Source organism: Platalea leucorodia, assembly GCF_965183815.1.
Source record: "Platalea leucorodia genome assembly, chromosome: W".
Taxonomy (NCBI): Eukaryota; Metazoa; Chordata; class Aves; order Pelecaniformes; family Threskiornithidae; genus Platalea; species Platalea leucorodia.
In genome coordinates, this window is record NC_138859.1 from 10,355,635 (window position 1) to 10,383,180 (window position 27,546).

General features: G+C 39.9%; 1 protein-coding gene across 1 annotated transcript in view; it reads left to right on the plus strand.

The window, feature by feature from the left end:
• Positions 1–3,654: 3,654 nt before the first annotated feature.
• Positions 3,655–27,546, plus strand: part of LOC309601528 (A disintegrin and metalloproteinase with thrombospondin motifs 6-like) — a gene marked incomplete at both ends in the record, with an annotated part of 161,201 nt that continues 137,309 nt past the window's right edge. Inside the window, 6 exons of the mRNA XM_082334573.1 lie at positions 3,655–3,751; positions 4,538–4,902; positions 13,697–13,865; positions 23,535–23,749; positions 24,284–24,367; positions 24,878–25,023. Coding sequence (XP_082190699.1) covers positions 3,655–3,751; positions 4,538–4,902; positions 13,697–13,865; positions 23,535–23,749; positions 24,284–24,367; positions 24,878–25,023 — 1,076 coding nt within the window. The remainder of the gene's footprint in view (positions 3,752–4,537; positions 4,903–13,696; positions 13,866–23,534; positions 23,750–24,283; positions 24,368–24,877; positions 25,024–27,546) is intronic.

Consider the following 27,546-nt stretch of genomic DNA (forward strand, 5'->3'; position numbering starts at 1 on the left):
CTGCCGGTGCAACGCGTTTGGGCTAAACGCCAAGTGTCTGGGTCACACGCGTTTTATCCAAATAAGATTTAGCGCTGCTGTCTGGAAATGGGCTGCTGAAAGTTAACTTAAGATCAACTCCACCACAGCAACCGGACTCTTCCCTTCAGTCTCTCTAGGGAGGAGGAGGGCGTGGTTTGCTCCCCCTCCCTTCCCTTCTGAATTTTCTTTGAGGGATATGTCTGGTGACCTCCAACTTACTTCAATACTAGTATTTCCCGCTAAGTTTGTTTTTTTTAAAAAACTTTTCGTGTGTGCAGACGTGTGTTTGTGTGTATATAATATGCATGTGTATAAGTGTTGGGCTGTGTGTATAGACATTTTTCTAGCCTGTTTTGGGGTTTTTTTGTTTGCTTTTTCGCCCCCCCCCCCTTTTTTCCTCAAAAATACGATGACAGCTGATCCCTCGGCAGGGGCAGAGGGGAGGCGTGGGGCAGGGGAGGGGAGAGGCCGTTCAGACAACGGCAGCCCCGTCCCCTCTGGGGGGCGGCGGGCTGCGCCGTACATCTGGGCACGCACAGCAGCACCTTTATTCTTCACGCCTCAGTTTCTGATTAATACCCGGGGAGGAAAGATCCGTCCTTTCCCTTTGTACGTAACCCCCCCCCCCTCCCCGCGCTTTCCCCAGCCTCCTCTCCGTCACCCCCGGCCTCCGTTTCTTTTCACCAAGCCCTTCCAAGCGCGGTCTGTGCGTCGCTATTTACGCCTGGGGAGCTCCCAGGGGCACGGCTAATCCCCGGCTTTTAAAGCCCTATAACACTTTTAACGGCCAGCCCCGATACCTGTAATTGAATTTGTGTGACTGATGTCCACTCTCCCCATTTCCTTAGCAACCGCTCGTACTGCCGGCGTGGCCGGCCGCGCCTTGACGCGGCGCTTCCCGCCGCCCGCCCGGACTAGGGAAGGCGGCGGGCACCTCGCGGCGGCGGGGGAAGCCTGCGCCCCCCTCCCCCGCCCAAACCCCCTCTCTTTCCCCCACCCCCCGCGGACAGGCGCAGCGTGCGGGCCGGCGGCCGTTGCTCGCGGGGGCCGAGCCGTCGAGGTGGGACGTGGTAACCCCCCCTCCCTGCCCGCCGGGGAGCGGCGGAGCCGTTTCCCGCTCGACGCGTTTGTCGCTCCCCTCGGTCCGTCGGTTCCGCCCTGAAGCGTAACCCCCGGTTGGTCTGTGTGATCCGGCCCTGCTGTTTCGTGTTGTTTCGGCACCTCGGCTGCTACCGCGCGAGAGCCTGGCGGTTCTGTGGTGGACTCCCCTGGTGTGGATACTCCGGGGGCGGTGGGGCCGTGGCTGTCCCTAGGAGCGGCGGTGTGGGGAGGGGGTGTTACCGCAAACCGGTCCAAAAAACTTTCTAACACCAATTTGGCATTTAGAAAGTAGGCATTCTTTATTGCAGCGCTGGATGCACGGGGGATATCTCCGCCTAACGTGCATACCGTCATACAAAACTACAGCATATTTATCAGGCTACATGATTAGTATAAACCCGCCTAAATTTACACTTATTGGTTAGTGATTAACATTGCATACACTATTGGTTTACTGTATTTAAATTAGCCTCGCTTGCTATGTAAATTAGCACGCGTGCTCCTTTCAGGTGTGGGGGGCAAATCTTTTCGGTCCTGAATTGAGTCGGTGGTCGCGATCTCCCCTCGCCGCATTTACCTTTCACCTAGATTCTGCAGTTTTATCAAACTTCATGCTTCTCTGGCCACCGTCCAGTCTTTGGTGCCAAGATGTTCCCTTTTATCGGTCTGTTAGCTCTTCTTCAAGATTAGAGCTGTTAGTTTTCCACAGTTCGTTACTTATACAAACACTTTCATATCTTTTAGCTCCCTCCCAAATTCCTTTCCCAAGGCACAAGTGGTTAGTAGTTTTGCTAATTGGAAAATTACTGTTTCTGCTTAGCTTTAGAAACTATTTACAACAGCATGTCGGTTTGCGTGGTACATTCTGCGTATGCATGCACCGTGTGTGCACTATGTGTGGGTGCATGCAGTGTCTGTGAGCACTCTACATCTATGTACATGATACCCTAGCTAGGGTATTGGGAGATGGCATGTGTGGTGATGCTCTGCCCAGCTCTGGGCATAGTGGTCTCTTTCAGCTACCTTCAGTTTAAGGGATGCTTTAGTTGCCCAAGGTGCGTTAACTATATCCCTTAATTCAGAGCATTAATACAGCTACATGTGGTTTATTTGTATCAGTGCTCAAGCTGGATATAGTACTTTTGGAAAGGAGGCTAAAAATTCTTCTGAAACTTCCAGCAAGCTTAATGTGAAAGGAGATTTTTCTTGTGTGAAGCTTAGAATGAGGGAGGCTGTTTTGCACAGACCCCTGAAAAGATACTTAGACGTGGGTGATTTGGACGCTGTTGACCAAGGCTTAACATGGGCCAGTGGTGTCCAAATAATGGACACTGTAGTTTACTTCAGTATTCTGAGCTACCTAGCACCTTAGGCGCTGTAGTTGCCGGAGATTTTAATGTTAGGGTAATTTATGATCAGCCTAACAGGCTGAATATGAGCTCCCTGTTATGATTTTTTGGCTAAGTAAAAGCTGTGAGGCAATGTTATCTCTATATATGGCAATAATGAGCCGTTACTGGACTACAGTGTCCAGTTCTGGTGTCTGTGCATGAAAAGGGATGCTGACAAATTGGAAAGGGTTCAGAAAAAAGCTGCAGAAATAATTAGACATCTGGAAACTGGATTGTACGGAGTGAGGTAAACCAAATAGGTTGAGCTGCTTATCAGGAAGTGTCAAGGAGGTGCTTGTATTGGATTATAACTCTCCATGCAAGGAGAAGAAAGCAGATCATTAGCAGACAGGGGTAAAGCAAGATTCAGTGATTGGAATTTGAAACTGGATGTTCTCAGATTGGAAATAAGGCACATTCTTTCTTTTCTGCAGAAAGATCAGATAACTGTACTCTGGATTCTTTCCCAGGTTCTTCCTTTGTCTACCAGTGTACTGGGTCTAGTTATTCACTGCTGAAATCAATGAGTGCTTAGCATTGATTATAGCTGGAACAAGTCTGAACACAGTATTTGAGCAACAAGAAACCTTAATTTTACGAATTCTTATGCCTATTTAACATAAAGCAGATATGTGCATCTTAAGGTGTATGGAACTAGTAGTTCAAGGTTAATGGTAATTTATGGTTTTTGTAAGGTTATGACCTTGGACCATGAAAGTGATAATGGTTGAATATTATTTCAAAATGTTATATTGCATAGTTCACTATGATGGCTTAGTGTTTTGCAGTATAGATCTGTTTTAATAGAAAGAATTTGCTTTGACTCATTTTCTTTTGTTTTTCAGGAAAAGAAATGGAGCAAGTTCAGTTAACTATCCAGTCTAATGTCTTACTGATATCTTAAGGAATCTTACAAATACTTATTTTGAATTGAGAAAATGACTGCAGATATAGAAGAAAATACAGGTTGTTGGAAAAGAATACCTGTCAAAAAGTGAAACATCCAATAGTTAATTTGGAAGTAGTATTAAATACACATACCTGTTATGGTGCGATTCTGGAGTGGAGTTAACTCTATAGCACACAGGTAGCCCTCCAAGGAGGGAGGGGGGAAAAAGCAGCTTTCTGTTTTTTCTAAATTATGGAAATTTTTTGGAAGATGTGGACATGGATTTTGAGCCTAGTCATGGTTTCATCGGAATTTCACAGTGACAACAGGCTTTCATATAGTTCTCAAGGTAGGGGTCAGACCTCTGTAGCTGACAAGAAGCATCAATTTTTGCATTGCATTTGGGTAATATTTTCTAAACCACGTTTATATAATTCATGAGATCATATGGGCTCTGTTCTTAGTTTTATCATGATTCATTGTCATGGAAGTTTAAATACAGCAAATCTGATTAAATTGTTGTTTTAATTTGTTTTTGTCTACTTTTAACTGTAGGAAAGCCTTGCAAATTAAATCTAGTAAAATGTTGTACTTGATAATAGTTTAGAGACTTGCCATAACATCATTAACAGGTTTTTAAACTAGGAAGTGTAAGGATCTAATCTTACTTTGAGCCATTAACATTTATAGGTTTTTAATGAAATTAAGAGCAGTTTACATGTTTTTACAATATAATACTTTTCATTACTACTGTTTTTATTCTTGCAGGTGGATCTAATAGCTTTTGTCTTTGAATGGTATCACTGGGAAGAATACGTAGAATTTAGCCCCAAATGTTTGCATATTTTGGGTAAATAAGAAAAAGATATGTAATTAAAAACTTTTGTATTTCCAGTGACATCAGGTTAATAGGAAACTGAACATGTTTTCTTGACTTAGAAAGAAAGAAAAGAATGTTTTCTTTTATTTAGTAAAACTCTCCATCTTGCGTTTACCTGAAAATGACTTTTACTCATGAGGGTGATGAGATATAGCCAAATATGGTTTATGTTTATACTACTACTTGTTGTTTCCTGTTATATTTTCTTCTCTTCTATGCCCACTCCCTGGATTGTCTTACCTTGTGATTACAAAGAGGAATTCCTGTCTTACCTTGAACACTACCAACTAACAATCCCAATAAGGGTTGATCAAAATGGAGCCTTCCTCAGCTTTACTGTGAAAAATGCTAAACCTTCAAGAAGGAGGAGGAGTACAGACCCTTATGACCAAGAACTGGCAGCATCTAAATTATTTTTTAAACTTTCTGCCTATGGCAAGCACTTTCATTTAAACCTGACTCTCAACACAGATTTGGTGTCTAGACATTTTACAGTAGAATACTGGGGGAAAGATGGACCTCAATGGAAGCACGATTTTTTAGACCACTGTCATTACACAGGATATTTGCAAGACCAACACAGTACAACTAAAGTGGCCTTAAGCAACTGCAATGGTCTGGTAAGTGCACATTACGTGTTCTAGTATAATAGTGTGCTTGTCCCTTTTTAAATTACAGAAGAACTACTTAATTGGCATATCTTTCAGTTTTTTGAGTCCCTGTGAGAAGCAAGCAGACAGGAAGGTGCAAAACCCCCCTGAAACCTGGTCTGGGTCCTGGGGAAAAGTTTTTCCAAGCTTAATTGTAACTACTAAGACCCAATTCTGTAGTCCTTTAGCAGGCAACATTTTCAGTGTTTACAGTGTCTGCTCTAGGGCTGCAAGATTAGGTCTGTGCTGAAATGATTACAGGTTATAAAAATGTTACAGACTCAAGGAGGGGGAGAAAAACAGTGGGTCCTTTAGGATGCTGAATCTTTCCAGAGAGACAATGATTGAACCGAACACCTGCTTGTCATTTTTGAGAATTTGGGTTTAGAAACTTTGAGTAAATAACAGAGAAGAGGAATTACTTGGTGCTTGCATTTTGCTTTAGAGTTCTTTTCAGCTAAAAATACTATGGAGAGCAAATCTCTGCTTTCAGGACTCACTTCTTTAAAAGAGGCTGCATACCTCTATATCTCCAGAGTTTCTGCTGGTTGAAGCACAGACTGGTTGGCCCCCTTGGAGCTTGCAGTCTGTGCCACAGTGCTCCTATTTCGGTTCTTCTCTGACCTTGGCCAGGGAGTGAGCCAAGAACGTCTGCTTTTGCCTTAGCCTGCTTTTGCCTTAGCCTGCTTTTGCCTTAGCCTGCTTTTGCCTTAGCCGACTCTTGTTTTCCTTTCATGTTAGGAAAACAAGAGTGGGATGAAGCAGGAAAAAGTCCATGTTTTCCTATCAGCTTTCCCCATCTCTCGCTCCTCATGGCACTTGTTTTCTTCAAAGAATTTAGCAGCATGGTAGGTGTCACTTGTAAATGAAGTTTTTGCTTCTGTGCCTCAGGCCCTGAGGTGACTTTTAGCACTCCTATTGCTGCATGTTTTCCCTCTGCCCTCAGCCTCGCTGTTTTGCTAGAGTGAAGCTGTCTGTTGTTCTGTGGTTCAATGTGTCAGTACGTTAACTTAGTCTGTAAGTTAACTTTAGTGTGGGGTGCTTCCCAGTTAAATAGTCATCTTTGGTGCTTTTAGCTGTTATCAGTTCTTCCATATTTCTTCCAGGTATTCCTGGTCTGGATTAAGGCAGCCTCAATTCTCTCTCTCTCATCTCCTAGAAAAGCCGAGTCACAAGTATGTGAGGCTCCTGTCATGCTCCGGAAGCAGCAGCAGGGGTGACACAAGGCTCTTTCTCAGAGAGGCAGGGATTTTGCAAAGGAGTGCAGCAGTAGGCTGTGCTCGATATCATCCTCTACTGTACAGAAATTCCTCTGTCATACAGCCTTCCAGAGCACTGAGTATAGGAGTTACTACTCCATTCAGATAAATCCATCACAGAGTTATTTTTAAATGATGATTCCTACTGACAAATATTTTGTTATATAGCTGCTGGTTAGATCATGTTTAATAAAGCAATTGGCAGTGAATATTGAAGACACTATTACTTGTTTTAGAATTAGTGATAGTTCAGAATATGTCGTGCTCAAGATATTCGTATTTTCCAGTCTGACTATTGGTCTGTAAGAGACTGCCAGTTATATTCTGCATAGTCCTTGATTCACATCTGTCCCAGAGCCAGTCATTTTAAGTTGTCAGTAACTCTAAAACAAGTAGTAGCCTTTAGCATGAGTGTCACTCACAAGCAAAATTTAAGCATTCTGTTTATACCAGTTGTCCTGTTTGTTAGACTTCACTATTGCCAAATTTCTTCCCCTTAGTGAATGTTTGGAGTTGTTATGTTTAGTTTTTCAGGATGGGCAGGTGAGGCCATGGTTTAATTAACGTAAGTTGTATGACTTTGAAGAACACTTGTAGTATGTTGAGATGAGTTCTAGTGCAAGAAGGGCTTTCTCTCAGTTTCATTATAAGTGACCAGCAGTCAGTTCATTTCCCTGTCACTATTTACTGTTTCAGCCTCTCCCTCTATATTTCTCATTACCAAGTGCCCCAGAATTACAGGCTGCTACTTACTGAAGTTTCATTCCAGCAGTTTCCATCTGCTGGGCCCTGATTATGCTATATAAATTGTCAGAAGTTATGAGGAAAGCTCTATAATCCAGTGAGCAGTCATGTGAGGAAATTGAAGGTCTTGTCCAGCAGGCTTGCTGGCTTCCGAACTCATATTTACTGTAGTGGATGTTACATTTGTGGATGGATTGCAGGTTTGGCCTTCTCATGAAAGAGCCTGCAAAGAGCAGTATTTTGGGGCCTTTGAATGTTGGGTGCAAGGCAACAAGGTTGAAGCAGAAGTAGCTGAGGCATTGTCTCAGCTGAGTATGTCATACTGAAGAAAAGAAGAGAAGAAGAATTTTGCTGGAAGACTTCATGTTTATTTCATGTATTCCTAAATTCATATGTGTATAAATTATTCATATTCTTAAATTAGCTCACTTGAAAGCTGATTCTACCATAAAGAATGTATCTACTTTTATAGATCATAAATTGCATATAGTATGGTATTTTTGAATCATATGGAAAATAATGTATAATTTATAAAATAACTTATAAAGAACAGAAATTATATTGAAAGAGATTTAGTATTCTAGATCGGTGTCTTTGGAGTTCTATTTGGTACTAATATATATTTGCAGTATAGACTTAGTATTCAGAAAATTATATATAAGCTGTCCCTGTCCTAGTTTTAAGATGTCTTGTCAGATTCCATGATGTACTGTCCCAGGCCAGATCATTATTTTTTTAATCTTTGAGAACACTAAGCTAATGCAGTCTGTTTCCTCAGTCATAAAACCACACTGAAGTGTAGAGCCAGCTGTAGACATACTGAACAGGACTGACACATTTTCAGAAGTTTCCATTACTACTGCTTTATATTAAAAATGGATAAAGCATAAAGTCTAGAAAGGTTCAAGGCAGGGAGAAATTGGAAAACAGTAGTACTGTGTGGAAAAGGCACTTGTCCTCTATAATTCAATTTGCTTCTGTGACTGATGGACATCCCCCATCTGAAGTAGGGTAAGGCCCCAGCTAGACAGCCTGACACAAAAAGATTCCTTTTCACAAATTCAGGGGAACTCCATGTGGATTCATAGATTTGTCCAAGCATGTCAAACTGCTGGATCCAGACCTTATATATGTTAGCAGGAGTTGACAGTCTGTAGTGGGATTACATAACACAGGACCTCAATCAATCTGTTTTAGATAATAATCTTGGGAATGTTGCTTGTAGTAACCTACTTGGGGCATTCAGCTTGTTTCTTAAATTCATGGTATTTTTTCAAAACCTTTTGCTGGTCATTCTTATGTCTTAATGATATTTCTTATGCTTTGGAGCAGAAGTTTAATGTACAAACTAAACTGTTCAAATACAATGGCAAAACTAAAAAAAAAAGCTCATTCCTTTTAATGCTTCAAAAAGGCATTATTTCAATCTCCTTTTGCAACTGAAACTGTTGTGCTCAAATAGTAGATAAGCCAAAAGTGTGTTTTAGAAAGTCGGTTCAGATATAATAGCGTAATTCTCACTATTAATCAAGCATTGCTGAATGCATATACAATGGAAGCATCTCTAGCTGCATGAATTTTCTAAATTCCTAATTAGAATAAATGGTGGTTGTCACTGAAATAAGTATTTCTTATGTACAGAATCTGGAGTGCTTCTTAAAAATCATTCACTTCGATTCAACAAGACCACTTGCATCAGTTTGACATTGGAAGAACAGTTTTGTTTGCAAGCAAAATTAATATATGTTAGGCTTAAAATGGTATATATTTGCAGGGCTTATGTGAAGGGCATATGCAGGGAAAGTTGAGTTTCCAGTGTTTATCAAATCACTTGGCTAGCTGCAGCAACTGATCGCATGCATATTCTGACTACATGATGGCAGGTGTGAGTTAAAATTTATTTGCAGTTCCTCAACTAAATGTTATTAAATTTTTTTTTTTTTTTTTTTAACCCACCATAGTGTTTGGGCAGATGAGATCATATGTCGACTACTCATAGGAAAAATTGGTGATACTCTCCTAACCTTTTTTGCTGGTACCTGAAGGAACTGTGATGATAGTTTGCAGACATTCATAATAGTTTTTGCTTATTTATTTTATATGCAATTTGTTTAGAGAATTAATGCTGCAATTTATAGCTTGACAATGGTGGTAAGAGGGTTGAGTGTTTATGGGTAAGAATCAGGGGAAAGGCCAACAAGGCAGATATCCTGGTGGGAGTCTGTTATAGACCACCCAACCAGGATGAAGAGGCAGATGAAGTATTCTATAAGCAGCTGAGAGAAGTCTCAAGATCGCTAGCCCTTGTTCTCGTGGGGGACTTCAACTTACCAGATGTCTGCTGGAAATACAATACAGCAGAGAGGAAACAGTCTAGGAGGTTCCTGGAGGGTGTGGAAGATAACTTCCTGACACAGCTGGTGAGGGAGCCAACTAGGGGAGGTGCCCTGCTGGACCTGTTGTTTGTGAACAGAGAAGGCCTGGTGGGTGATGTGATGGTTGGAGGCCATCTTGGGCATAGTAATAACAAAATGATAAGAGTTTTTGATTCTCGGAGAAGAAGGGGGGTCAGCAGAACTGCTACCTTGGACTTCCGGAGGGCAGACTTTGGCCTGTTTAGGAGCCTGGTTGACAGAGTCCCTTGGGAGGCAGTCCTGAAGGGCAAAGGAGTCCAGGAAGGCTGGACATTCTTCAAGAAGGAAATCTTAAAGGTGCAGGAGCAGGCCGTCCCTGTGTGCCGAAAGACGAGCTGGCAGGGGAGAAGACTGGCCTGGCTGAACAGAGAGCTTTGGCTGGAACTCACAAGGAAAAAGAGAGTTTATGACCTTTGGAAGAAGGGGCAGGCGACTCAGGAGGACTACAAGGATGTCGTGAGGTTATGCAGGGAGAAAATTAGAAGGGCCAAAGCCCAGCTGGAACTTAATCTGTCTACTGCTGTAAAAGACAACAAAAACTGTTTCTACAAATACATTAGCAACAAAAGGAGAGCTAAGGAGAATCTCCATCCTTTATTGGATGCGGGGGGAAACATAGTGACAAAGGAATGAGGAAAAGGCTGAGGTACTTAATGCCTTCTTTGCCTCAGTCTTTAATAGTGAGACCAGTTGTTGTTGGGGTACCCAGCCCCCTGAGCTGGAAGACAGGGATGGGGAGCAGAATGAAGCCCCCATAATCCAAGGGGAAATGGTTAGCAACCTGCTACACCGCATAGACACACACAAGTCTATGAGGCCAGATGGGATCCATCCAAGGGTACTGAGGGAGCTGGCAGAAATGCTCACCAAGTCACTTTCCATCATCTATCAGCAGTCCTGGCTAACCGGGGAGGTCCCAGTTGACTGGAGGTCAGCAAATGTGACGCCCATCTACAAGAAGGGCTGGAAGGAGGATGTGGGGAACTACAGGCCTGTCAGCCTGACCTCGGTGCCGGGGAAGGTCATGGAGCAGAGCATCTTGACTGCCATCACACGGCATGTGCAGGACAACCAGGTGATCAGGCCCAGTCATAATAGGTTTAGGAAAGGCAGGTCCTGCTTGACTAACCTGATCTCCTTCTATGACAAGGTGACCCACTTAGTGGATGAGGGGAAGGCTGTGGATGTTGTCTACTTGGACTTTAGTAAGGCCTTTGACACCGTCTCCCACAGCATTCTCCTGGAGAAGCTGGCTGCTCATGGCTTCGATGGGCATACTCTTCGCTGGGTAAAAAACTGGCTGGATGACTGGGCCCAAAGAGTGGTGATGAATGGAGTTAAATCCAGTTGGCGGCCATTCAGAAGTGGTGTTCCCCAGGGCTCAGTATTGGGGCCAGTTCTGTTTAATAACTTTATCAATGATCTGGATGAGGGGATCAAGTGCACCCTCAATAAGTTTGCAGATGATACCAAGTTGGGTGAGAGTGTTGATCTGCTGGAGGGTAGGAAGGCCCTACAGAGGGATCTGGACAGGCTGGATCGATGGGCTGAGGCCAACTGTATGAGATTCAGCAAGGCTAAGTGCCGGGTCCTGCACTTGGGTCACAACAACCCCATGCAACGCTACAGGCCTGGGGAGGAGTGGCTGGAGAGCTGCCTGGCGGAAAAGGACCTGGGGGTGTTGGTTGACAGCCGCCTGAACATGAGCCAGCAGTGTGCCCAGGTGGCCAAGAGGGCCAATAGCATCCTGGCTTGTATCAGAAACAGTGTGGCCAGCAGGACGAGGGAAGTGACGGTCCCCTTGTACTCGGCACTGGTGAGGCCGCACTTTGAATACTGTGTTTAGTTTTGGGCCCCTCACTACAAGAAGGACATTGAGGTGCTGGAGCATGTCCAAAGAAGGGCAACGAAGCTGGTGAAGGGTCTAGAGCACAAGTCTTATGAGGAGTGGCTGAGGGAACTGGGGTTGTTTAGCCTGGAGAAGAGGAGGCTGAGGGGAGACCTTTTTGCTCTCTACAACTACCTGAAAGGTGGTTGTAGCGAGGTGGGGGTTGGTCTCTTTTCCCAAGTAACAAGCGATAGGACGAGAGGAAACAGCCTCAAGTTGTGCCAGGGGAGGTTTAGGTTGGATATTAGGAAAAACTTCTTCACTGAAAGGGTTGTCAGGCACTGGAACAGGCTGCCCAGGGAAGTGGTTGAGTCCCCATCCCTGGAGGTATTTAAAAGACGGGTAGACGTGGTGCTCGAGGACATGGTTTAGTGGTGGACTTGGCAGTGCTAGGTTAACGGTTGGACTCGATGATCTTAAGGGTCTTTTCCAATCTAAATGAGGCAAACCTAGTTATAGTTTGGTTTATATTATCAAGACTAGTTAAGCAGCAATGTACCAGTAAATGATTTATTTTCTAGTAAAATCTTAGATTCCAAGTAACAAGAAGGCATTGTGAGAGAAATATGGTACCATTATCTTCCAGCTGAATATAGACCCTGATGTTACCTTCTTGAGTAAATAATTGTGTTCATAATGAGAAATACCACTGGAGAGGAACACTTACTGTTATAGTTACTATGTAAGGAATGTGTAATTGAAGGCTAAAGAGTGTTCATACATATATTTTCAAATTATATAATGGCATTATATTTGGAAAATACTGTTCTTTCTGAAATGTTATGCAGGCTTTTTTATAAGTTGTGTGTTGTTACTATGTTACTATTGATTCTGCATCTCTGTTTCCCAAGTAACAAGTGATAGGACGAGAGGAAATGGCCTCAGGTTTTGCCAGGGGAGGTTTAGATTAGATATTAGGAAAAATTCCTTCACCGAAAGGTTTGTCAAGCACTGGAACAGGCTGCCCAGGGAAGTGGTTGAGTTCCCATCCCTGGAAGTAATGGTGGACTTGGTAGTGTTAGGTTAACAGTTGGACTTGATGATCTTAAGGGTCTTTTCCAACCTAAATGATTCTATGATTCTACTGAAATCCGTTTATTCCAGGAGTGAAGAACAGCAGGCAGTTGATGTACAAAACAGCAGCAGGAGGAGAGCTTTGACCAAGAGTACAATGGCAAGCCCTGATCTCAGAAACAGCTTTGGGATATTTAGAGCAAATATGGAGCAAGTGATCTTATGGCTAATCATAGAGGTCTCATTGGAGGAGGCCCCCCCCCCCCCCCCCCCAAAAAACCCCAAACCACTAAACCCCAAATCAAACACAAACCTTTAAAAAAAGGCTCATGCATAGTACTTGCTTTACAGATCAAAGGTGTGATAGAAATTTATGATTCATCAAATCAGGATATGAATGCAGAAGTTCCTGCTTCCAGTCTCCTACCTGATCAGTAGCTCTTTTTCCTGGTGAAAGTTTATACATTCAGAATTTTCTAGATACAGATACCAGAATTTTTTATTTAGCAAATACAGGTGTAGGAGTCTGTCTGGGCTTATTCCCCAATATTTCTATAGCTGAAAGGATCCCCAAACTGGATTATCTGCTAAAGTTCAGTTTTAATTGCTGAAGGTTCAGGAGATTGCATAGTTGGCCTGAAATCTCCCCTTTCTTCTGTAAGCCACTTTCTGGTTGGAAGAACCTGAGTTCACAAATGTGGAAGTTATGAGAATAGAATATCTACTATTCTGCACTGCAGTATGAGGAAAAAAATATGTTCATTTGTTATGGAGAATGAGGTCTAGTACACAGTCTGCAACAACTCGGATTTGCCAAAGATCTGTGGCGAGACCTTTTAAGGAATAAATGCTTTGTAGCATAAAGCATAAAGTGTAGCCTAAGTTCATATTAATAATTTGATTTTAATAACTAGCTCAGTTTTGGAATTAAGCATCTGGATGTAAAATGCTGAATGGTTTCCCTGAATATATTTTCTAGAATTAATCCTTCGTGCAGTTTTTCTTTGATGCAGTATGTACTGGTATGGCATCACAGAGGGATATTGAGTTCACCCTTTGAGCAAGGCCTTTTTGGCTTGGCGTCACTTCTAATGGATAGGAATCACATAGTTTTGGAACATCTTTGTGAACAGATTGTTTGTCATATACCAAGAATATATCTTGCTTTCTTACCATATCTACCAAAAATGATAGGAAAGAACTCCAGAAACAGGGCAATGATATTTTAATTCTTTTCTCATTGTGTTGCTTATAGGCACTTACTCCTGCTCCCACTAAAGTCAGTGGAGGAGAACTGGCTCATGCATTGTTTTCTGTGTTGGCTTGTAGTTGTGGATTTTGTCACAGAAATAAATGATAATCAAATGTTATTTAAAATTAAGCTTTTTAATAGGAGTTTTATATTGTCTTTTGCAAGTTTTTATTTTCTTCTTTTCTCCTTTAAGCATGGAGTCATTGCTACAGAAGATGAAGAGTATTTTATTGAGCCTTTAAGGAATATAACAAAAAATTCCAGTAACTTTAATTATGAGAATGGTCATCCTCATGTTATATACAAAAAGTCTACCATGCACCAGCAACATCTCTATGATCATGGTCACTGTGGAGTCTCAGGTAAGTGAGTATGAGTGTCATTCCTTTTAAAAAATTATAACTTAAGACTTATTTTAAAATATCTTGCTTGGTTCACGTGTAAAGTACAGTGGAGAATGTAGCAATAGGAATCCTCCTTTTGGGTGATGCAGTGACTACTGTTGAAAAGTAGTTTTGCTTTTTTTTCGGTTTCAGATCAAGAGTGTAGTGTCTTTTGAAAACTAAGATACTGGGAGTAGGTCTTGTTTTATTTCTGTGTTGTGTACAGTGGTAATGATGAGCACAGGCTTCCTCAAAATGTGTTATAAATGTACTTCATTCCCCAACTGGAAGGCATGATTGAGTGACTAAGTGTTACAGCTCAATGTTTAGTAAGTGTTCCATCTCATTTGAGGAAACTTGACGTGTAATAAATATGTGTTAGTATTATGATTAGTAATGCATTTGTAACTGTGAATTGTCCACATCTTTCTCATTTACGGAGGTTTATGGTGTTTTGATACTGGCTTTTGGTTCAGTGGATTAGCATTATTCCATGATAGTTGAGATGTGATTTACAGGTGCCTTACAGGAAAGATTATATAGTTTTGATTGAGACATTTTCCTTGTAAAGCAGTTTTAACTTCCACAAAAACAATTTTCAGGTTCTCTTTGACATGATTTTCGCTTGCTTAAACTGAAGCTGAAAACCAGTTTCTTGAAGACAGCTTGCAGTAAATATGACATTATTTTAGAGCACTAAAATAATGGTTTTTTTTACATAATAGAAAAATGTTCTAACCTTGTCATTTGTTTATATCTCAGAAATAGCTTGTTCTTAAAAGTTCAGTCCTGGACAGTTGTATTCCATAAGATTCAGTGCACAGGACAGGCTGACAAATACTACTCTTAAAATAAAACAATATCACTGTTCATTGATGTAACTTATTTCAGCTTCTTTTGGAGGCTGTAACTTTTACTGATACCAGCTGACTAAACTTACAGTGCAGATTGTCTACAAAGGCCCATGCTTGGGAGACAGTTTTTCCTGAGTGGTTCAGTTAACTGTGTTTAGACTCTACTTGTAGTGAATGTCAAACTTTATGTATGTAAGTTTGGAAGTGTTATTCCATCTACGTGCTTCTAATGATTGCAAAACAAGTCTCCTAACTACTACTGCCTGCTTAACTGATTGTAAAATATGAGTAATAATGTATGTAGATGCTCCAATTTATGCATTTTATGATAAATATCTGCGAAGCATCCATCTTTTTCTTTCATTTTGTAGGGAATGTTGTCACTTAAGCCTCTTGAAATAAGTGGAAGGATCATGAAATGTAGGACAATGCTATTTTTACCATTATAATATTACTAGAAAAAGAAAATGTATTGGCCTCTGTCAGATGTTATCTTTTAGATTAACGCTTAGGAAGTCACTCTCTTCCAAGTGAGGATAAAGCAGTGGCAGCTAGCTTGATCATGTTGCATCCAACTGTTCTGGTGGTATCTGTTGTATGGATCATAGGTCGATCAGAGCTACACATCTTGCGTGCATTTTTTTTGTGAAACGTGCAGTAATCTTTAGCATTTATTTATTTGCATATTTGATGCTGCTTTTATTCTTGGAAGCTTCTGTGCATTTCCTGAGCTTTCACATCTTTCACATCCTGAAGTCCTTAATTATTGAAATACAAAAGCACTATTTCTTACAAGCCTGAGACTACTCTCATGCTCATTCATCTCAGTTTCTCCTTTTTCTGTTGTTCTGTGTACTACTTCCACTCTATGAAAATTTCTGAAAAACTTTGCTCTCCCCCAAAACTGCAAGGTCTTACTTTTGCAGATGATGTGCTATTTTAATGCTCTCCTCCTGGGTACCAAAACCTTTTAAACTCATTTTCTGAGCGCTGTTTCAGCTTTATCCCAAAGTGATGTGGCATCCAAAGCGTCCCCAGAATATCTAAAAAGTAAAATCAAATATTAATTTTCAGTTTCTCAGCTTTTAGACCCTAGGACTAAAGCCAGGTTTACAGTAATAACTTTTTGCTAGTAGAGTAAGTCTTCGGGGCATTTGGCTGGTTTTGGAAGTTTTGAACACTCCAATTTTGTGGTTGGTTTTTATTTATTTATTTTAAAAAATCTAAATGCAGTTGTAATAAAACTGTAACTGCATTTTTGCCAGTATATAATTTATTTTGTCTGGGAGACTGATTTTTTTTTTTTTTTTTTAGCTCTACCTTCAGAACACTTTTGCCAGTACAACATGCTGGGAGGAATCTGCTTGTGTAGCTGTGCCACTATTCACGGTCTGGGAAGTTTTCCCTACTGTAATCTAGACCTAAATTTATCATGTACCTGTTCTGTATCAGGGAAGTGGTCAGGATTTTGAAGTGTTGATAGAGACAAGGGGAGTGTTATTTTTGACTTTTCTGAGAAATGGCAATAATTGACAGAAAGTGGGGTAGGGAGTTTGGATTAAGGATGATCAGAATTGGTTGGTATGAGTAAGTGATGGACTACTTCACAGTAGAATTACAGTGGCAAATACAAGAGAAGAATTGGAGAGGCAGAGATAAAAATATTTCCCTATTTGACAGATAGTTTAGGTTCAGATAAGAATATGGGATAGAATTGTGTCTGGTTTTCATAACCTAAATTAGATTTTAAGCAGTTAGTTAGACATAAGAATATTTTAAAAATAAAAAATGTTAAAATTAATAGTTCATGTATATATTGTCATCAAGTTTACTATGTTTTATGAAATCTAGCTGAAATTGTTACGGTCTTGCTAAGAAGTTGAACACCTTCAAATTCCAATCGCTTCAATGGGATTTGAGGCCACTGGGTTATCTTGCAGAATGCTTTGTGGGATCAGCCTCTAGAAGAGTTAGATTTTATTCATTTATATTCTGTGCAAAACAGTAACAACATCTAGGTGGTTTTCCAAAGAAAGGATGTCTCTAAGCCATGGAGTAGGCAGGTATAACTGGCATGCCAAATGGAATTTGGTTTATAGCTTATAATTTTAATATTAAAGTAAATATTTAGAGATGACATGTTAAAATCCTCCATTTTGCAACATTTTTTTTATATTATGGACTGCTTTCTGTGGTATCCTTGTTTGACTGCATAGTTTATTGAAACGCTTATTTTGCCTGATGCCTAATAGCATGCACTATATTAAGGTTGCAAAATAATTTTTGTTACGATCCATTATTTTTGCATTTGCACCATTTTAAGAAATATGCTTTTCTACTGAAAAGCTGTATGCTTGTATTTGTGCCTGGAGTTGAAATTCTGTTTTGTTGGAAGTATGAATAAAATTTCTTTACCCGCTTTGGAGTTGCAAGAATTTAAAAACCAACCCTCTCAAACCAAAAAAAAAACAACCCTTGTTACAAATATGCAGACTGTGTTTGGATAGGATTGAGAAACAATGAAAATTGACATATGAAAGCTGCAAGGTGGCAGATTATTTAGGGATGGCTCTACTACATGCTGCCTCATGTACTGGTTTTATTTGTGCCAGACTTTACAGTCAGTGTATCCTAAATTAAAAAAATGCTTGTATATACATTAAATGATGTTGTTAAAATAGTAAGAAAAAGCAACACATAGTCCTTAACTTTAAAATATTCTCACAGTTGCATCTTACATAAGTAGTTTTCTATTGCGTTTTGAGATCTTTTTCTATTTGTGATTGTGTCCTCTCCTCTCTTCACCTTCCATCCCCATCCAGGATCTTTAGAGGACTGAGTTAGGAAAACTTGGGTACCATAGTTGTGAACTCCATGTCTATATACATTTGGATTTCTTTTCAGTTGCAATTTAAAACCTAATTTCCTGCTTTTGTAATCATTACTTTGGGGTTAATTACAGTGTTTGTCTGACTTTTTTTCATTGTTGCTTTCTTTTGCTATGTTCAATGTTAATGCAAATTTAAGGGTGTTTTAAATCTAGGAATATGGTGGGAAAATGGCATAACTTGCCACAGAATTATTTTTGTTAAATATATTGCAAACTTTTATTGACATGTTTTAGCTTTTTAAAGAAAATTGTCAGCATTATTTAGTGTTTTTAAAGTAAAACAGCATAAGCATTGATAGATCCTGGAGTGTGAGCCTAAGTACTCAGGATTGTTTTCAGCTTTCCTGTTACTTTGAGACCAGCCTAAGCTTCTCATCTGATAAGAAAAGGAGAAATGTTTGTTTTTGTGAAGTCTTCTGAGACCTTTGTTTGAAAGACGCTATCAAGATGAGTTCAAAAGACTCTTATCTTTTTTTTTCTCTGAAAGTTTTCTGCATGAGCTCATCAGTTTTCAAATGTTTAGAATAGATTTGCATATTTGAGTGAAAAATTATGAATGAATGTTGAAGCAGTGTTGCATTTCTAAAGTACTCTTAGCACTCTAAGAGCATCAGAAACCCTCAGACATCATAATTTGCTATTTGGCAATGAACAGCGGATTTTTAAAAATTTTACTACAGAAGTTGTCAGAGAAAATTCCAGACATTCCTAAATTACTACTTGTGAGATTAAAATCTTTGAGCACTTAAAGCAACTTTGAATTTCCTAGAATGGAGATGAAAAACAGGAAAAAGCTTGGTATTGATTATAGAATTTTCAACAGGCTTTAATACTTGATACTATTTTTTAGAATGGGTGTAATCTTATATCCATTGCAGAATGAGGATGATTTCATTACTGGCATTTTGTCAACTACCAGGTTTATTTTCATTTTTCAACTTTTCTAAAATATGTACCTTTTGAGTCCACAGTGTTGTCTTTAACAATTATGAAACACTGCAACAGTGGGAATGCAGAAGCTTTGTATTCCTGGTTTTGACCTGAACATACATTCTTTGTGGTGTAGTTATTGCCCTTTGAAAATAGTGTGCTTAGTTGAATTGCATAAAGCATTGTTTTTTCACAGAAGGTACTGGTCCTATCTCAACTCGTCCTTAACTGAACCCATTTTAGTAGAGGTAAGGATGCATCTCAGGAATTGCTCACTTGAGCAGTCCTATTCAGTCAATTATAAATGTATCTAGCTGTTAATGTTCTTATGTTCATTCATAACTAGCAAGAATACCTTAAAAATTTTTAAATCCTACTTAGGTAAAGCCAACCTAATTATATACTTCAATAAACTTAAGATTGAGATCTGTGTGGGCCTTTGTGGAAAAGGGATACTTAATACACACAAAAAAGTCAGTTTTGCAGGGAACAGTGAGCTCAATTTTGCCCCGAGGACAGGAATTCAAATTTAAAATAGGTTTGTAGTATTTGTTTTGCTGATAATTACAGCTGTTTGGATTTTTAATAATCAATCTATCTATCTGTTGCATGCAAAAAATATTTTTTGCATGCATGTTTCATGAAACAAGTACAAGAATCAACATATTTGACTTAAAATTAGTGTTAAAAATAACTATAGAAATTATCCTATGTCAGGCCATTTTAAACTTCCCATTATAGTTAATTCATGAGGTAGTGTCCTGGTTTCAGCTGGGATAGAGTTGATTTTTCTTCCTAGTAGCTGGTATAGTGCTGTGTTTTGGATTTAGGATGAGAATAATGTTGATAACACACTGATGTTTTAGTTGTTGCTAAGTAGGGCTTACGCTAGTCAAGGACTTTTCAGCTTCCCCTGCTCTGCCCGGTGCACAAGAAGCTGGGAGGGGGCACAGCCAGGACAGCTGACCCAGGCTGCCCAAAGGGCTATTCCATACCATAGGCATCCAGTACACCTGGAATCGACTGCCCCAGGGGTGGAAACACAGCCCCACCATTTGCCATGGACTGATCCAGACTGCGCTGGAACAGGGTGAAGCTCCAGAATACCTGCAATACATTGATGACATCATCGTGTGGGGCAACACAGCAGAAGAGGTTTTTGAGAAAGGGAAGAAAATAGTCCAAATCCTTCTGGAGGCCGGCTTTGCCATAAAACAAAGTAAGGTCAAGGGACCTGCACAGGAGATCCAGTTTTTAGGAATAAAATGGCAAGATGGACATCGTCAGATCCCAATGGATGTGATCAACAAAATAACAGCCATGTCTCCACCAACCAGCAAAAAGGAAGCACAAGCTTTCTTGGGCATTGTGGGTTTTTGGAGAATGCATATTCCAAATTACAGTCTCATTGTAAGCCCTCTCTATCAAGTGACCCGCAAGAAGAACGATTTCAAATGGGGCCCTGAGCAACGACAAGCCTTTGAACAAATTAAACGGGAGATAGTTCGTGCAGTCGCCCTTGACCCAGTCCGGGCAGGACAAGATGGAAAAAGTGTGCTCTACACTGCAGCTGGGGAGAACGGCCCTACCTGGAGCCTCTGGCAGAAGGCACCAGGGGAGACTCGAGGTCGACCCCTGGGGTTTTGGAGTCGGGGATACAGAGGATCCGAGGCCCGCTGTACTCCAACTGAAAAAGAGAGATTGGCAGCATATGAAGGGGTTTGAGTCACTTCAGAAGTGGTTGGTACTGAAGCACAGCTCCTCCTGGCACCCCGACTGCCGGTGCTGGGCTGGATGTTCAAAGGGAGGATCCCCTGTACACATCATGCAACTGATGCTACGTGGAGTAAGTGGGTCGCACTGATCACACAATGGGCTCGAATAGGAAACCCCAGTCGCCCAGGAATCTTGGAAGTGATCATGGACTGGCCAGAAGGCAAAGATTTTGGAATATCGCCAGAGGAGGAGGTGACGCGTGCTGAGGAGGCCCCACTGTATAATAAACTGCCAGAAAATGAGAAGCAATATGCCCTGTTCTCTGATGGGTCCTGTGGTCTTGTGGGGAAGCATCGGAGGTAGAAGGCTGCTGTATGGAGTCCTGTACGACAAGTTTCTGAAACTGCTGAAGGAGAAGGTGCATTGAGTCAGTTTGCAGAGGTGAAAGCCATCCAGCTGGCTTTAGATATTGCTGAACGAGAAAAGTGGCCAGTACTTTATCTCTATACTGACTCATGGATGGTGCCAAATGCCCTGAGGGGGTGGTTGCAGCAATGGAAGCAGAGCAACTGGCAGCGCAGAGGCAAACCCATCTGGGCTGCTGCATTGGGGCAAGATATTGCTGCCCGGGTAGAGAACCTGGTTGGAAAAGTGCGTCACGTAGATGCTCACGTACCCAAGAGTCAGGCCACTGAAGAACATCAAAACAACCAGCAGGTGGATCAGGCTGCTAAGATTGAAGTGGCTCAGGTGGACCTGGACTGGCAACATAAGGGTGAATTATTTCTAGCTTGGTGGGCCCATGACACCTCAGGCCATCAAGGAAGAGATGCAACATATAGATGGGCTCGTGATCGAGGGGTGGCCTTGACCATGGACACTATTGCACAGGTTATCCGTGAATGCGAAACATGCGCTGCAATCAAGCGAGCCAAGTGGTTCAAGCCTCTCTGGTATGGAGGACGATGGCTGAAATATCAATATGGGGAGGCCTGGCAGATTGATTATATCACACTCCCACAAACCCGCCAAGGCAAGCGCCATGTGCTTCCAATGGTGGAAGCAACCACCGGATGGCTGGAAACATATCCCGTGCCCCATGCCACCGCCCGGAACACTATCCTGGGCCTTGAAAAGCAAGTCCTATGGCGACATGGCACCCCAGAAAGAATTGAGTCAGACAACGGGACTCATTTCTGAAACAACCTCATAGACACCTGGGCCAAAGGGCATGGCATTGAGTGGGTATCTCACATCCCCTATCATGCACCAGCCTCTGGGAAAATCAAACGATACAATGGACTGTTAAAGACTACACTGAGAGCAATGGGTGGTGGGACATTCAAACACTGGGATACACATTTAGCAAAGGCCACCTGGTTAGTCAACACTAGGGGATCTGCCAATCGAGCTGGCCCTGCCCAATCAAGACTTTTACGTACTGTAGAGGGGGATAAAGTCCCTGTAGTGCACCTAAAAAACATGCTGGGGAAGACAGTCTGGGTTACTCCTGCCTCAGGCAGAGGTAAACCCATTCGTGGGATTGCTTTTGCTCAAGGACCTGGGTGCACTTGGTGGGTGATGCGGGAGGATGGGGAAGCCCGATGTGTACCTCAAGGGGATTTGATTTTGGGTGAAAATAGCCAATGATGAACTGAGTTGTATGATGTTAATTGCTATATAATACTGGATGTCATCACTTCAATGATTACTGTGTGCCATATCAACAGTATACAGTAAGAATCACCCAGATTAATGAAGAATGAACTTTGAGGAAACCGAGCAAAGTGCAGTGGTGATGGAACCAGAACTGGCTTCAGCGGGTAACAATCCAACACCACACACCATCTCTCCTGCCCTGAAAGACTGTTATGATGGATGAAGCCCAAAGTCATGGACTAAATGAACTCAACAAATGTTTTAGAGGGATAGCCTATAGACTAAGGAAATTTATATCTATGTGTGTGTGTGTATCTCTATCTCTATCTCTATCTCTATCTCTATCTCTATCTCTATCTCTATCTATCTCAAAAGACTGGAAAAGTGCTGGTGATTAATTTGAATGTATTGGAAAGTATAAGACCTGGGCATGACATATATGGTATGGAATAAGGGGTGGATATTGTCCTGGTTTCAGCTGGGATAGCGTTGATTTTTCTTCCTAGTAGCTGGTATAGTGCTGTGTTTTGGATTTAGGATGAGAATAATGTTGATAACACACTGATGTTTTAGTTGTTGCTAAGTAGGGCTTACACTAGTCAAGGACTTTTCAGCTTCCCCTGCTCTGCCAGGTGCACAAGAAGCTGGGAGGGGGCACAGCCAGGACAGCTGACCCAGACTGGCCAAAGGGCTATTCCATACCATATGGCGTCATGCTCAGTATATAAACTGGGGGGAGTTGGCCGGGGGGCAGCGATCGCTGCTCGGGGATATGCTGGGCATCGGTCGGTGGGTGGTGAGCAATTGTATAGTGTATCACTTGCTTTGTATATTATTATTGTATGTTATTACTATTACTGCTGTTCTATTTCATTTTACTTCAATTATTAAACTGTTTTTATCTCAACCCACGAGTTTTCTGACTTTTAAAAACCCTTCCAATTCGCTCCCCCATCCCACTGTGGTAGGGGTAGTGAGCGAGTGGCTGTGTGGTGCTTAGTTGCTGGCTGGGGTTAAACCACGACAGGTAGATAAAATGTAATCTGATAGCTTTCTGAAGAGAAAAGTAATATTATTTGGCTCAAAAACTATTAGACATGTAAGCATAATTGCTTAATAATTACAGAGTTTCACAGGAGGGAAAAAGCTTTTCTGGTGCCTTATCAGTGCGTTTCATTCCTTAGTATATTTTGATACCTTTTATCTTAATTTTGAATTTTTGATTTCCAGTTTGTTATTTTTCCAAATAATATAGCTGTCTTGTTTTTATCCTTAAAATTCTAAAATGTGCTTGTGGTTAATTATAACTAATCTTTAGTATTAACATCATAGATGTGCGGAATCAGATCTGTTGAGAGAAGATGATAATTTATTATCCTAAGTCAGGTTAAGGAGAGTTGAGAATATTAGAACTCAGAGGGTTTTTTTATTGTATAAAGTATTTTAAAATAAAATTTAGACATTAAATTTAATTTTCTTTTGTCTCAAAGACTTCTTTTTAGAAGCTTGAAGATGATAATCTCAACGTAAAACAGCTGCATTTGAATGAGTTTTACTAGTGACCCCTCTGAAGTGTTTAATTATTTTGGTTTCTAGAAGACCTCCCACGAAGCGGTAAACCTTGGTGGATGAGTGATGCATCTGCTTTTCCAACTTCACTTCCAGTCAATGACACGATAAGTAGTCATAGTCGACTGAAGAGATCAGTAAGCCTTGAACGGTTTGTGGAAACGCTGGTAGTAGCAGACAAAATGATGGTGGGATACCATGGTCGCAAAGACATTGAGCACTATGTTTTGAGTGTAATGAATATTGTAAGTTTCATCCCTCTCTGTGTTCATATCAATATGCATGTTCTGAAATGATAAAGCAACTGTAAAGTGTTTCTTTATTGGCACGAGTAATGCCTTAAAATGTGTATCAGCTTGCAGGAATTAATAGTTGAAATATGGCAAATGTTAGCATTGTGGGAAAAATGCAGTACTGTTTCTGTCAAGAAATACGCTGTGATCACTTTTAAATTGTTGGCTTTGATTTTTACATTCATATCATTACATTTAGATTATACAGTTTTATTCTGTTTAATTCGACAGTCTAAATGCTCCTTATGCTGGATGGATTATGAAACAAGGTATAAACAGGTTTGACTGAAAAGTATGACTGAAGAAGTTTATTTTTTTTACTGAATGGTCATTTGTTGGTCCAGAAATAACTCTTATTCATGTAATAATGATAATTAGCATTATGAAATTACATTGAGCAGGAAAATAGGTTAATTTTTAACCATTTAGGAAATAAGTAGTGTTTCTTGTCTGACTTTGTGCCTTTTCTTATTTTCTGGAGGTCAGGTTGCCAAACTTTATCGTGATTCCAGTCTAGGAAACGTTGTGAATATTATAGTGACACGTTTAATTGTCCTCACTGAAGATCAGGTAAGAGCTGTTGCACTTAAGTTTTGTATCCCTGAAATACAAGTTATGCTATTGTGTAATATAGGTTTAATTTAATTGTTGCTTGAAGTGGCTGCATCTGAGTACAAAACCTATCTTGTAATCTTTCACTACTTTAATCAAGATGAAACAGTTCAAAGGAATATTCCTCATGTATCATCTCAAAGATATCTGTTCTTTACTTCAGGTGAATATTAATACACCTTTGGGGATGTCAGTTTTATTTTTAGATCTATATTTTGATATTCTGGTTTTTTTTTGTTTTGTTTTTTGTTTTTTTAAATTGACATAATCATTATTAAAGTTGGAGCAGAAAGAATGCCTGTTCAGCTGAACTTGGGGTCAGATTTTACAGAGATAAAATTTGGCCAGAAGAGTTTATTCCTAGAAACCACTGCTTCTAATTATAGTCCCATTTTAGTCTTCAAAAGGCTTAACAACTGACCTTAGTAATTTGTTTGGAACATTTCTGGTATGCATGTTGTATTGCAGCCAAACTTGGAGATAAACCACCATGCAGACAAGTCCCTCGATAGCTTCTGTAAGTGGCAGAAATCCATTATCTCCCACCAAAGTGATGGAAACACCATTCCAGAAAATGGGATTGCCCACCATGATAATGCGGTTCTTATTACTAGGTATGGTCATTAAAAGTATTGGTTTATTTTATTTTATTTCTGTAGCTTTCTTGTTCTTACTATACACACACACACACACACACACACACACACACACACACACAGGCTAGTTTTAAAGTATTATAATTGGTAGTTAATCTTAAGAGGAGGAAAAATAATAGATGGCTTGTCTTAAATATATTAGACTATTAAACTATAGATTAAGAATTTGGAAAAGTAAGATCTACAAATTACTTGCTTCTGCTGTTATTTTCACTTCATAATTGCCAATGCAAAGTATTCCAGTAGAACAGATGGATCCTGTTGAATGTTTTATACTTTTATAATTGAAAAGAATTCATAAGATTGTGGAGAATAAAAGTGTGGGAAATGTTTTGTTAGCCATATATAATGTTTTTAATAAGAATTTCAAGCTAGAACCTCAACTACTGTAATAGTATTTTCCTGCTGAAACAACAGGTTCTTGCAGATTCAGGCAATGTGAGAATCTGCTTTGTAGCTGTTTTGATTTATTGTGCTTAAGATGAGAACTGTCAGTTTTAATAGGTAGTTTCAAAGCCTGCATATGTGCACATTTGTTTCTATTCCACCCTTACTGTGATAGATTCAACAAAGCTTGTGCTGTAATTTTGCAGTCCTGGTAAACATATTGCTGTTTGTCCTCTGCAGTTAGGAGTAGGCAACTGTACTTTATTAGGAGATCAGTTTCCCCATTGTTTAAGGACAGTATTTATTCTTTTCCATTTTGTTTAAATAGCAGCAGGTGCAGCAGCACTAATTTGGATTAGGATCTTTGTATTATAATTTCTGCTTTCCAGAACAAATTCTGTACTGCTCTGTATGTGACCTATTTGTGGAATCATTGTGTTTGCTGTAGAAATTTTTAAAATAGTGATTATAATAATTGGTCTTTCCTGGAATTTTGCATAAAAGGTGTAATAGTGGCTGAGTTTTTGGGGGCTGGGTGGTTTTTGTTTGTTTTGGCTTTTGTATAAGGAACAATTTTTTTTTGAGAGGAAAGAAAAGCTAATGAATCTCTTGCATGTATTTTTTGCATTCATATTTCAAATATAATTGTTACGGGTGGTCACTAATACTACATAATAACAATTGGAATGATTAAATGCCAAATTAATTTAGAGAGCGGTTATAGTACAGGAAGTTTTTTAAAAAAAGTAATATTTAAAAAAAAAATTGAATGAAATTCAAAATAAAATATAGTTACATTCTAAGATCTTGATTTTTTTTTTTTCTTTTTTTTCCCCCCACAAAGGCCTTCGTTTATGCTCATTTTTTTGCATACAAATAGTTCCTTCACTGGGGCTGCTCACGTGAAATTAAATACATCTTTACAGCTGTGCTACACATCAAGCTTTTACTGGCATAATTTAGGCAGTGAGTGAAAAAGTATAATCCATAGGTGGTATGGGTGTGTCAGTCAAAGCTCCCCAGTATGTATGTATAAGCTGTGTTGGCAACACTACATTTTTACTGTTATGGCTGAATAACTTGATGTTTTGTTAGTGCTATTCTGGCACTGCAAAGCACAGTTGTTTATTTTCCTTCACTGTTGTGCTTTAATATGTTTTATTACTGAATAGTCTGTACTGGCTTCCCTGTTCTGGTAGGATGTTCCCAGCATAGTTACGAACAGTTCTGTGTTCCATATGAAGGCTTAAGTCAATGCTAACTTGCAGGCCTTTAACTGCAAAAGGAGCAAGTTTCCAGAGAACATGAATAATACCTGTTGAAAATTAAGTTTTTCACCAAGAAGTAGTAAATATTAAGAACTTACTTTATTCTTCATTATGGGGGCTTAGTAATTATATAAGTATGCTGCAGAGTTTCTTTAGGACTTGTGTATGCTATCTTTTAAAAAGGACATAAGAGTTATAAAAATAACTTCCAAGTTTACTTCTAAGAAGTTTACACTTCTAAGTATATACCTATATTTTAAATTAACAAAGTGCCTCAATGTAGTATCAGCAGGCTAGTAATGCCTACCTTTATTAAGCATTGCTGAACTTTTAAATTCAGTTATATATACTTTCACGATAGAATGTTTGTATTCATTTATTTACTATAATAATTGTAATTTCTAAAAATAATCCCAAATGCTACACTAATCAATTTGAATGGATCAATTAGGCTTTTACTGAAACTGCTAGCTATTCTGGCTCTTACTGATAAAATGTATCAGCATAAATGGAGTTTTCTTTTTTTGGGGGGTCGTGGTATTGGAATGAGTAAAGGTAAATTTATATTAATATAAACATGTAAATACATTAATTTTAAATAATTCTAAATGACTTACTGAAATGGTAACATGCTTGTTTTCATTCTGTTTTGGATATCTCACCTGATGAACCAGAGTTAATGCATTATATGTAAAAGAGAAGGGTGTAGCTACTATGCTTTAAACTCCTAAAGTGTTGGAGAGCCCTTTTAGTAACCTCTTCTACCTGAAGGAATTTGAACCTATACTACCAAACTTAAGGCCATTTTTTTAGCCGCTGTAATAGT